Source organism: Ambystoma mexicanum, chromosome 4q, assembly GCF_040938575.1.
Source record: "Ambystoma mexicanum isolate Mex_15411 chromosome 4q, UKY_AmexF1_1, whole genome shotgun sequence".
Taxonomy (NCBI): Eukaryota; Metazoa; Chordata; class Amphibia; order Caudata; family Ambystomatidae; genus Ambystoma; species Ambystoma mexicanum.
Window position 1 is genome coordinate 513453674 of NC_090928.1, and position 12821 is coordinate 513466494.

Sequence of the window (12821 nt, forward strand, 5' to 3'; positions counted from 1 at the left end):
TACCGAACAACCAGTTCCAGAAAATAGTGGAAGCAACCAAGAGGAAGCAAGCGAAAGGCCAACTGAAAAGGATATAACCAAAGCACTCAAGAAGACAGAGTCTGCTACAAAAGAATTTGCTGCAAAGACACAAATGCTGACAGACCATTTGTTCCCGTTTATAGCCAGAGCAAAGAAAGTGCATAGAACCACAGGGACTATCGCAGCAAACACATCAGTTCCCACAAGCACCAGGCCCCATGATGAGGCCACACGCTGGACAGAGCAAAACACAGATGGTGGTTAAAGGAGCCATATAGGAGAATGCAAGAGGAGAAGAAACACACAAAACCTTCTCCTACCACAGCGATACAGGTAATGAAGCCTGCTCCTCCAACAAGCATGTCTGAGAATCCTCCAGCAAGAAAAAGTCACATAGATGCATTTAGAGACGTAGTTATAGCTTGCTACAAAAATACATTAAGAATCACGAGAAACCCACATGAAGACAACAATGAACTAAACGATTACCTAGACAGCATAGCACATCTAGGAAACAACATTTGGTACCAACACATGAAAGAGGTCAGAAAAAGAAAAGCTAAAGGAGAATGCGACGTCTGCGCACTCCTACCGTACAGCATGGGAAAGTCCAAGATCTTCGTGGCTGTAGAAATTGATGTCCCGACAGCACACTGTTTATCACACGTAGCTATGTGCAACACTACGACAATTCATGGGGAGAGATGCCTCACGGATATGGGCAACAGAAACAGCATACCCTGATGAAGACGAATATATCCAAGACATCAAGACAAGAAACAGAGCTCACACCAGGAATCATGTGATTAGGTATGCAAAGCCAGAAGCACAAGGAACAGGAACAAGGTGGGAGATAAACCCAAGACTGAACGTCCAGGGGGAAAACTCCAAAAGAAGCGCAAATATGGAAAAATAGAGTAGTGATATGCCGAGCATGGATGGTACTTGGAGCCTGCAAGGAAGCAATAGAAAACTCTCAAAAACTGTGCAAACCCCTATGGCCAAAATTGGTGAAGTTACTAACATGGGTCGAAGATAGAGGGAGACCCCTGCAGGTAGTGCCACTGGAAAGCCCGAAACTATGCTTTAGGAACAGTGGCACAAGGAAGATGGGAGAGAATCAAAACTGCGGACGAATCTTTGAAGCCCCAGGAATGACGCAAGGGACCACAGTAATTATGGAACATTACTGGTCGTATGATCCAAGGCATAAATAAGACTACCGAAAAATTGGGGAGGCATATGCACACTAGTGAACGTCCACGTTCCTGCACTAGTGGTCCTGAAAAATGACCTGAGTATTGACAGTTTCCCGAAAGCAGATGCTCATCTAAGGAAGAGGAGATCTGTGGAACTGGTATCCCGGATAAAGAGAGAGAATTACTTTTCTGCCAAATCAGAAGAAGCATTTCATGCAATCCCATACGAGCACAGGCTGTTTAGCCTCACCTCAACAGTATAAACAACATTTCTCTTGCCCCACGTCCAAGTTGGAGTAAATACAAAATGGTTGCAGATAACCAGATGGGAGTTATTGCAGACCATCAACACTACCATAAAAGGATTCAATGCAATCAAAGACAAACTGAGAGCAATCCGATTGATGACCCTCCAGAACAGATATGTACTTGACATGATCACAGCAATGGATGGAGGTGTTTGCACAAAAATCGGAGAATCATGTTGCACGTTTATACCTTCACATGAAGAAAATGGAACCTTAACAGAAGCCATAAGTATGCTGGCAGATCTTCAGAATCAGATGATCAAGGAAACTGACGTAGTGGATGATGACAGCTGGTTTGGAACACTGGTTTTATGGGTCCCACAATGGATGGCAGACACATTCAAAATTCTGGGAGCCCTGCTAGTAATGATACTACTAGGATTATGTGTTATCAAGATAATCGTAACACAATGCCAGAAAACAGCGAAGAAAGCCATTGGGATGAAAATTATGGTCGATGTCGAACCAGGATGGAAGCCCAGAGACCTAACAGATGAGGAAATAATAAACTTTGTGAAGGCCAGCGAATTTGCGCCAGAAGGAACAAAGTTTGCATACCCCAGAAAACGAAGAAAGTTTGAAGGGAAATGGATTTACTGCAGCCCAAATGGGCAATGCCAGCTAATGATCTGGAACAAAGACGAACACGTAAAAACAACAGGAAGTTTGAAAGGAGTGATAAAAATATGGACTCCAAAGATGCACTCGTTCACACCATCATGTAAAAACGACGAAGAAGTGGATGTGGAAGAACAAAGCAAGAATAATTTAAAGGAAGAAGAAGTGGTCGATAAACCGGCCAGAGGGGGATGGGTAGAGGAGGTCCCAAATATGGCCTGCACTCCAGCCACTCATGTCGAAATGCCAGAAGCTTACCTGCCAAGATATGTGACATATAAGGAGCAAATGAATCAACAGAGAGCCACAGTGGGGCTCTGTCCAGTGCCCATCAGAGGGACATGTATACCTATTGAAGCACCAATAACCAGACAACCGTGGGCTGCAAGGTATCCACTGAGACAACCATACCAGCAGATGACACGATACGAAGACTACTTACAGACTGTCCCCGAAGAGGCCCACAGAGCCTTAATGGAAGGCAATTGGTGACAATATAAGAGCCTAGACGTGACCTACAGACATCCATAGAACGACAAGCAAAATAAAGTACACAAGGATGAACTGTAAAAAAATAATGATATGACAAACGTATAAGAAAGATACCACGTTGCAGCACAAAGAATGTACCCAGGATCGAATCGTGCAACTGACTGAATGCATGTAAATAGGCTTGGAACGCAAGAAGCTAAGTAAACAACACTGCTTGCAATGCTTAGTAGAAGTTTAGAGCAGCATGCGCCAATTATAGCTCTACCTCAAAGAAGCACGCTATGCGAGTGTGACTCCATTTTGTAAAGCAGAACTAAGCCCAGGCTGCAAGGGGGCCACCAAGGTCGGGATTCATATTCCAGCTAAAGCCAGAAAAGAAGAGCGGAATCGAAACTCAGTAAGAAGTAGCTCATGCTTGGGAATTCGAGGTCAACTCCAGGAAAGGAGGAGAGCGGCTACTCTGAAGACTCAAAACGTCAGAGCATGACATCCAGCCAGTGAAGGTCGAGATAAGAGGCCCCAAGCAGGTGGCTAGGCTGAACAAAGAATCAAATATACAAAAAGGAGGAAAATTAAGCAGATTCACAGTGAACAGACACGTGACCAGCCAAGGGCAAGGAGGTACCAACGTCTGATGTCACCCAGAACCCGAGGATACCATAACTTTTCCTGATAAGAACTACAGTTTTGAGGCCATCCTCAGCCAACTAATTGACACGTAGCCCTAAAGGTACTGATTGATGGAAGGGAGGCAGGGTGAATCTTGGGGCACTCCGCATCTGTGTGTCTATTCTGCATGTTGCTAATTAAAGTGGAGATTTTATGTCTAGGGGTCTAACCCACCCAATCACAATGGACCAAATAATCTAGGGTCCGATAGCTTGTAGAACCAATGAGATGTTGTAGCTGTAGTGACGTCTATCACGAGTGATGTAGTGGGATGGGCGTAGACGCCCACCCGATAAGAGTTATCCAATCTGCATGCTCTGTTACCATATACAGATACGGCACCCTCCTCAAGATGCAGCTATCTTGTCTTACAGGTACAATAGGGTGAGTTCTGACCCATGGGCCCGTCAGAGGATGCTCTGCCCTCCTGTACAGCTTTACACCTTTGATCTCTGATAAAAATGATTGCTGAGGTGGGCATTTCCTATGACCATTTACTAATGGTTGCTATTGCATCCTTTTGTGGCATGAAGGCTTTTGGAAATTGTACTATATATGTTTCAGAAAAAGCTAGATGGAATTACACAAATTCAATAAAAATGCCAACTGAAGTCAACAGACGCCAATAACCAGTGCCAAGGTGCATTTGGAATGCATTTGAATTGTCTTCCCAAGCAGTTCTATAATGCCCAAAAACCCACATGACACCAACTTGCACAAGTAGAAGCCAATTGCAACTGGTCACTGGTAATATCAGCCCAAGGGAGTTTCCAGTGCATGACTGTGTGCTGTAGCACATTTTGGGGCGTATCTATGCACAGAATGGGATTACCATAATAAACAAACTTGGGCCCAATAACCAGACAGACTCAAAGAATATGGAAAAGCACTAATTTATTATCAACTCAATAAAGTAGGGCAATCTGACGAACAACAAGTTGTAGTTCACGCACTCACACTTGCATTACAAGTGCACAAAGGCGTTATACCCCAATGTAAATCAGCTATAACGTCTTCCTACGTGGCAAATAATAAAACCTATCGGGCAAGGGGATTGGTTAGGAGAACTGATCTACTTGCAGAACCTATAAGTGTTAGCGTCATTATTGGCTGCCCCTTGTCTTGCGGGCAAACCCCGAACTTCCCTCTAACTACACATAATACAGATTAAAGCAGCATAACAGTAGTGAATTGGCCTATGCAGCATTTTATGCTCATTGTCACATAGGCCCTCCTGATAGGTTGGCATACTCTTCCCAGCCTAAGCAAAATGAAACTCTGGTGTAGAGAAAGTCAGACCATTGCTCACTTGTCCAATTAGTTCTCGCATCTCTCATCAGCCAAGGCCTTTCCTTTGTACTTGAACCTGCTGGATGTTTTCTTCTCTGGAACTGTAACGGAGTGTAGGTACATCACTATCTTCGGCTCTGGCTTATGACTAGGCCTTGTTTTCTAGTCTTGCACCACATCTGAAGAGACCACGATTTTGTCCATTTTGCCTTTTATTTAGAGCTATTTGATTTGATTATTTCAGGTGCCACTACCCTCTTTGGTCTCTGGAGACTTAGTTGCTCCGTTTTACATAGGCTTTTCTGCATCTTTAATTGATGCTACTTGGCATCCATGAATGTTTGCTCATTTACTTGATCTAAGAGAAATATATCCTGCATACACTGCTTGTCCTTAGTAACTCCCTTTTTTACCCTTAAATAGCTTCTTGCTGTGGCATTCTTGATCTCTGGCCAACAGCTATTCTTTGTTCAAGCATTACTTTGCATTGCCAGACTCCGTCGGGTCTGCAGCTCTGGTCTCTCTCCTTCGAGCTCTTCGCTTAGTATCATTGAGAGCCAGCGTCCATTTTTCCAAAATGGCTGCTTTATCCATGTTATATTTTCTACTGCAGCAAGCTTCTATATGACTAATCTACCTGGCGTTTCTGCATATACACTTGTTATTCAGCTGGTTACTTTTCTTCTTGGATACATAATTTCTTCTTACTCATACATATGTTATTTTGCTTCTTCAGTTATATGTTCATTCTTTAAGTATTCTTATATCGTTTTGGTGTGTCATTGTACCTTCGCCTTATGGCATCACTTTTTACCCGTCAGATTCTCTTTGTAGCTCTTCACTATTCAGTGTTACTTGCAAACCTCCTGGTACCACTTCAGTGCGAGGGTACATTCAGTAAGGTTGTCTGAGTGCATAACGTTTCTCACACTCGATGCTGTATTAGGAAGATACCTGGCATCGTGCACAGTGTCTTCCTGTCTTTCATCCAGTATGACACAGGTGGCGCAGGGGGCAGACGTACACTTCTGCTCCTATAGAACTGCCTTTACGAAATGTTTCTAGGACCCGATATGCCCCGATACACCTGAGGGCGCAAATGCAGGAGGATTTTTATTTAATTGTATCAACAAATTCACATCATATCCCAATACATCAGTAACTAAGAGCATAATGCAGAGACAAACATTGTAGCATTATTCTGAACAAGAAATACAATCTGTTCGCTCGCTGTCAATAGCCACGCTGTTATATTTTAAACCACCAACCTTGTCCAACAGGCCAGTGCACATAGAGGCCCGCCTCTTCAGACTACGAAATTCCACGACTTAGAGTGTGAATTCAACCTCATTTTCTATGTCACAGAATAACATCCTTCTGCCGACGGTCGTTTTTTCGATGGAATTTTTACCGAAAAAATGCCATTGAAAAAGCGGTTTGAAATATACAAGGTGGGTGGCTAAGGGGTTAAAGGGGATGGGGAGGGGGTCAGAGTGGGGTCAATAACGTAGGGAATTGGAAGTATTGGGGGACCCCCTCAAAGTAAAAAAAAAAAAAATGTGATGAGTTTTTTGATTGATTTTTTTGGGTAAATAAGTCATCGAAAAACGTGTCGGTAAAATGACTAACCCACTACAGATTCCATAAAACCACAAGTCGGCTCTTTCTCCATTAGTAGGTCAGCTTTTTCAAACATACTGTCATCAACCATTCAAACGTAGGCCGGTGTATGCGCCAACTGTAGAAAGGCTTTGTTGTACGGTGCTCTTAAGCATCACTAATCTCTCTACCCCAGTACGGGAAAAAGACAGGAAGAACAGGGGCTAGGTAGGCGCAAGAAAAGGCCTTGACCGGGTAGGTTCTTTCTGGGGCAGGTATGGGACTTGGAAGCAGGAAGGAGGAGACCAGAGGGCCTGCATCAGAATGAAAGATCCTCTTGTATAGCTCAGTGTGAAATGGTTTACTTCCTCATTGCGTGCCTCAGTCATGAAGCAGCCCGTCCACCCTTGAATGATATATATATTTGTGTTGTCCTGCAAACATACTTATCTCCTTTGTTTGCCATGCAGGCTTCCACAGTGACACGGTGCATCCATATCGAAAAGAACTGCCAGGAACCACAAGGGTACTGGGTAGCCACAAGGTGAGATCAACAGCACTCAAGGGTAGGAAAACCTCTGGGAGGCCCTGTGGCGAAGGAGGGGGTGGTGACTGGCGTTCAGAAGGAAGAAGGGTATGGCGGGAAATACAACGAAATGTCACGATAACAGTGAGGCACTAGGAAAGAAAATAATAAAGTTAGAAATTAAAGGTTGCAACAAGACCAAGGTCCATGTCCTGAGGAATACTGCAAAGAGGCAATAGCGATATGGTTCGGAGCAAGGAGCGGGTGGTGTAGGTCAATGACTGACTCCTGGGGGGAGCCCGCGGACACCTGCATGGGAAACAATCCAAGTGCCTCGGGAACGGATACTCTGCGTTCCTTCAAGGGCACGGCTAAGACGCCAGCTCAGAGTAGAATGCAGAGACGGCGACGTTGCTACAAAGCACCTGTTAAGACCTGCCCATACAAATGCTATGGATTTTCTCTGCCCACTCTATGTTCTCAGTTTGGTGTTTGCGGACAGGCGGAGTGGGGTGGGCAAATGTGGTGGGACATGAGTTGGACTGGAAGGGAGTTCATGGGTAAGGAATATAATAATGTATTCGATGCAAACTGCAAAGGGCGCGTGGGCTGTGTGTCGCTGCAACCCTCAGGAGGGTTGTAAATACCAGGCTGTTACTACAATCATCTCCGTGAGTCGTCTGTTTCTGCGAGTCGTGCAGATTCGTGTTACAGTGCCAAGAGGCAAAAGGCACGGCATAGTTCACGCTCTACATAAACTAATGTCCTGCGGCCGCTACTTTGGTCCTTTTTTTAAATATATATATATAACCGATGGAAATCAGGAGCAGCTAACAACCCCGCCCTTAAATGATAGAAAAGAGTTGCAGTGTAACACCTTTCAAAAGATAACGGCAGCTCAGTGGCAAATAGAAGCCCACTAATTACGCAGGGTCACGTGAAAGACTGCAGTGTTTAGCAGGTTTGCTGACAAGAATACTAAAGCACGCATCGTGCACGGGCTAGCTTACATCCCTAGCTTTGTCAACAAGAGGAAACGCGCAATTTTACTTCCGCAAGAGAATCGGCGCATTAGGTCTGCCATTCTACTGGCAACTGCCATTGTTTGGCCGCTAAGTAGCCCTGCTGGGAGCAGCTGTACACGCTAATGTGTGCTTCACTGGGATGTCAATTGAGCCTTGAAGACGGAAAACAACATATACAGAACAATACCTGGCTTCTGTGCCAGAATCCGGGGCCAGTAATGTCAAAGTTTTAACATTTACACGAAACATAAATGCGAACAGAGCTTTTCACCTGCTAATGAACATAAACGATTGTACCTTGATAAGGGACTTCTTTCACTCGATGAAGCAGTCGCCTCTGAACAGATTTTGCTGCCTTCTTTGGCCTTGAAAGTCGTGGCGTCAAACTTCAAACCTGCCATAAAAAGGCACGTCAAAGTCTGAGTGGAGATGTTTGCATTCATGAAATACATCAAAGACTTCCATTTCAAGATGTATGAATCAAAATTGCTGTGTTGAAAATGTTATTGGTTCAGAAGACAGCCTTTGCCATTAAGGTCAAAGTGCCTCATTACGAGTTTAGCAGTACTAAAAATAGCTGTGGTCATTTTGTTACCACCACTTTTTTTTGACCGTAACAGAATTACTGCCATTTTTGCCACACTGCCGAATTCCGAATTTGACCTTGAAGTAGAGGATTTACCCCCAGCTTGCTGCCAGAGGTAAATATTTCTCTTTAAGGCCAAGAATCATGCTCGCAGTAACTGCCACACACCCTCTTGGCGTACCCCGGACACCAAAAATGGGGATTTACACTGCCAATACAGCCACTTGTAATCCTGTGGTTAGCCCACATGTTAGGCAGAAACCTGTGCAGTTCCCTTAAGGACCACTGCAAAAGACTTAAGACTACAGGTGTTTGGCAGTAAACCCACTTGGTAGCAGTCTGTACCACACAGATTCACTTGGTAGCTGTGGCTGAGCCGTCAGACTTCCCTCAAGAAGAGTTAGGCAGTATATAGAGTATACACAATAGGTACAGAGATACAGTAGCACAAGCAAACACTGACCTGAGCTTTGGTGTCAAAGTATATAGTTATTTATTTAAAGACACACTTGTAGATTACACTAGCACAAAGAGAAAAGTAAATTCAGCACACAGTCACTATTATATATATACAACCCTAATTACTTATTAGACAAGTCTTAATGAGAAACACCACTTATTTTCAGAAAGAGGTGAGCGCTTAACATAAGATGGCACTCTAATAAGTTATTAAAAAGGGAGGGAAAAAGGCAGAGTTATGGAAGCACACAAATTTCAATACTTTAAAAAGAACCACAGTAAGGCAGGATAGGCAGAGTTCTACTGGGGAGCAAAGAAGTCAATTGCAAGGCCTACTCTTGGAGAGAGCAAGCAGAAGGGGTCCAGGTTCACACAGTGGGGTTATGCCCAAAGAGTCTTGTAGATAGTTCGCACACAAAGAATGAAATTAAAGTCAGGAAAAGTTAGCTAGGTTGTCCCAGGCCAGCCCAGGTTAGAAAGTCGAGGCTTTACTGTCACCCCGAACGATATGTCGCAAGAGAAGCCAGGCGGGACACAGTACCTTAAGTGTGAAGGAAGCTCCAGCGGGGGCAGTTGTTCCTGGCAGCGGGTGCAAGTCAGTGTTTCATCCAGAGGAAGAGGAGGTCTCGACGTGGAGGAAAGATGAAGGTCGTTGCACTGCCAGGGAAGAAACCAGCCGCGGAGTTCTTCGGTTAAAAGGTACTACCCTTCTATTCGCGGTAGTGGTAAACCGTGGTATTCCGGTTGCGGGGTGCTTGACACGGGCAAGGCGGCCACGAGAGGCTCCAGGAAGGTGAAAAGAAGGCAAAACTGGTTATCCCCACCAGTCAAAGGAAGAAGACTCTCCGGACTGGAGATCTCCTCTGTGGTCGGGAAAAGTGGTGAGACGGTTCAGCAGGGCTCAACCGGTGGTGTTGTCGTTGCAGGTCGGCTCAGCTTCCCCCTCCTCGGATTCTTAGGTCCTGTGGCGACTTCTGAAGTTCCAGTCCCCAAAGCCCTGCTTTTATGCAGCAAACCCCCATTCATTCAGCCTAGCTGTCAATCAAACATGCTAAGTGGTGAGCCGGCCGGCTCACCACTTCGGCCAATCACACAAGAGTGCGACTAGTCCAGGGTGCCTAAACCCCCTCCCACATCCCCTGTGGTACCCAGACAGAGTGGCACCACTTTTGGAGGTTTCTGTGGAGAAGCCCGCCAAAAAAATGGAACAAAGGGCTCGACTTGGGTTGGAGTCACAGAAGAGAACACAAACGCCATTTTAGAATCGAGTTCTAGCAAAAAATACCAACCGGTGAATTAATATTAAATAAATAAACCGGCGGTATGTTCGAGGCTATAGGAATTAAATAATTAAAGTTGGTAGCCTCGAACAATGGGAAAATCCCATAGGGATATATTTGCGGTCGAATATTAAAAGTAGTATTCACTACCACCAGTCAAAACTCGTTTGGAGCGGACGGAGACGTGCCCCCTCGAACAACAGACCCCGGGGCAATCGAATTGCCCCGACCAGTACGTCCACAATATGATGGTTTGTACTGGTTTCTGTTCATAATTTGGGACTAGTAAAGCCAATGGTGACTTTACATGCCCTGGGAGTCTATCTTTGGGGTTCGCTACGACACCCCTGGGTTACAGCACGGAGGGTGCTGTGTAACCCACATCAAAAACACACAAGACCCTATGGAGTAAAAGACCCCATAGCCCATAAAACACATGGAAAGACAAAGGAACACCTCAAATCATGTCTAAGAGTGGGAGTAAAAGAGTCTCACTCTTGGCAGGAGAAACAAATAAACCCCAAAAATCCAGCAAAGCTGCTGGGGGACTCACTAGGTTTGGGAAATTAGCCTTTACAGAGAATTCTCCCCAACACCACAGGACAGCGTCATGGTAACAGTAAATCAGCAGCTTTACTGCTGATTTACCACTCAACTCTTAATGAGGCCCAACAGTCCACAATTGTGACCCTGTTGCAGCATTACTGTAAACGTTTTTCTTTCCTGCATGGTTCACAACACCGTACCCAACCACGCCCCCACCCCAAACAAGCTCCGACCCCCTGATGGGGGCGTGAATAAATATCTTAATAGTAGTTAACGTACAGCCTATCGACCGGAGTATATGATGACAATACATGGCATAGGGTGAGAGTACCTGGTCATATGGTGTGACTAACTGGCAATGATGGTGCAGGTGTGTGCGAGTGGAGTTCATGTGGTTATGAGAGCACTTGTGCACGTGCGGTTGTGAGAATGCATTTCTGTACCTGGGAGTGCATGCGAGTGAGTATGAGAAGGCATGAACGCAAAAAGTGGGTGAGAATACAAGGCAAACATGCCATATGTTTTGTGTACCTCAATATGATGTTTATTCCCTAGTATATTATAGTAATAGCTGTAATTTAGTATTGTTCATGGCGCTCGTGGTATATGACAGGAACACTAAAACATATTATGGCACTTCATTGGGATATAATGCCAATCATTTTTATGGCACACCTCTATAATGTGAATATCTGCTATATCGTGATAGTACCAGGCCATATGACAACAGTATGTTTGTGGGCAACCCAAGGCTACCAACACTATCTTAGGCCTCATGGTGAAATTGTATACCCCAATGGACAAGTAAAATGACAACTGCATCGTATAAAATCGTTACTCCCATCAACCACTGACAACGTGACCTTTGTTCCCCCTAGGATGCCATGACACTGAATATTTGACCCTTAGGCTAAATCACTAATCTAATATTCACTAGTCCGCCTGCAGCGCTATTTGTATTTGGCTCGATTCGTGTTTGTGTCAGTGCATTTATCTGTGGCGTATCCGTGCATGTATTTCTGAGAGCTAATGGGAGTGTGTGTACACCTAATTTTCTCTGCAATCTATGGAATCCCCCCCAATCCTTGAGATTTACTTGATTGCTACTTATTAAACCTAGATATTTGTAAGATAGATCGAATTGGACATTTGCTGAAATCGTGCGCAGTAGGAGGGATTTTCAGAACCACCAACGATGTGAGAGTTCTGAGAAGCCAACCTAGTGGATAAGTAAGGGTTTCACTGACCACTTTATTGACTTTTAATAATATAACAGAAAGCAGTGTGGGTCAGAGACCACCAGTTTTGCAGAGGACATTGCAGTTGATATAGTTACAACAGCACCCGGTGTCTACACAACCTGTCCTATTTACCACACTTCACATATGACTCAGGTCTTGGGAAGAAACCAAATAGGCCGCAAAGCAACAAAATACAAACCAACTAACAAACCCAGCCATAAAAAAGGGAGTGCAGCGTCTGGTAGTTCCCAATGTAAAGGACCTCTGATCGATCAGCCTGTGAAGTATGGCTGGATAGTCATTCGGTTGGAAAAATCGAATAAAGGGTCCCCAGGTATCCAGATACTTAGACATCCTGTCCCCCATTGCTGCTGGTATTTTATCCATATCTGCTGTCTGCCAGATTCAGGCCCACCATTCTCGGGCATCTGATGTTCTCTGTAACTTCCAATTAAGAGCCACAGTCAGCTGGTCTGTCAGCAGGAAATACGTGATCAATCGTGAAATTTTAGCTGGGAGCTTATAATGGCTCTTATAAGTTTCATTCCCTAGGAGGAGGACCAGGGGGTCCAGTATTAGCTCCACACCCACGATCCGCCTCATGTTCTTCAATACATCTATGACACCAACCGCTTCCTCTTGTCTATATATTGTGTAGGGGAGGCATGGTATCACACATATGACACTGACAAAATCGGTACAATTTGTAAAACCTTTATTGAAGTTGTTGGGCCGGAGAAACGCCTATTTTGCCCTATAACTAAGATTGTAGTAGTCTCGACCATCAAGCGATAAAGAAAACAGTCCCAGTGGAGTCCGTCAAATCAAAATGGCCTATGCTAACAAAACCTAATGCTTGCCATATCTCTTGTACAAAAAAGTGTATAAAGGAGAAATTTATGCAAAGGAAAAGTCAGTGTTCAAAAGAATAAATGTGGTTAAACTAGCTCTCCTCCCCACAT

General features: G+C 44.6%; 1 protein-coding gene across 2 annotated transcripts in view; it reads right to left on the reverse strand.

Moving 5' to 3' along the window:
• Window positions 1–12821, reverse strand: part of KIZ (kizuna centrosomal protein) — a 2038369-nt gene that overhangs the window by 474699 nt on the left and 1550849 nt on the right. For both annotated transcript variants that reach the window (XM_069608068.1, XM_069608067.1), the window contains one exon: window positions 8045–8141. In XM_069608068.1, coding sequence (XP_069464169.1) covers window positions 8045–8141 — 97 coding nt within the window. The remainder of the gene's footprint in view (window positions 1–8044; window positions 8142–12821) is intronic.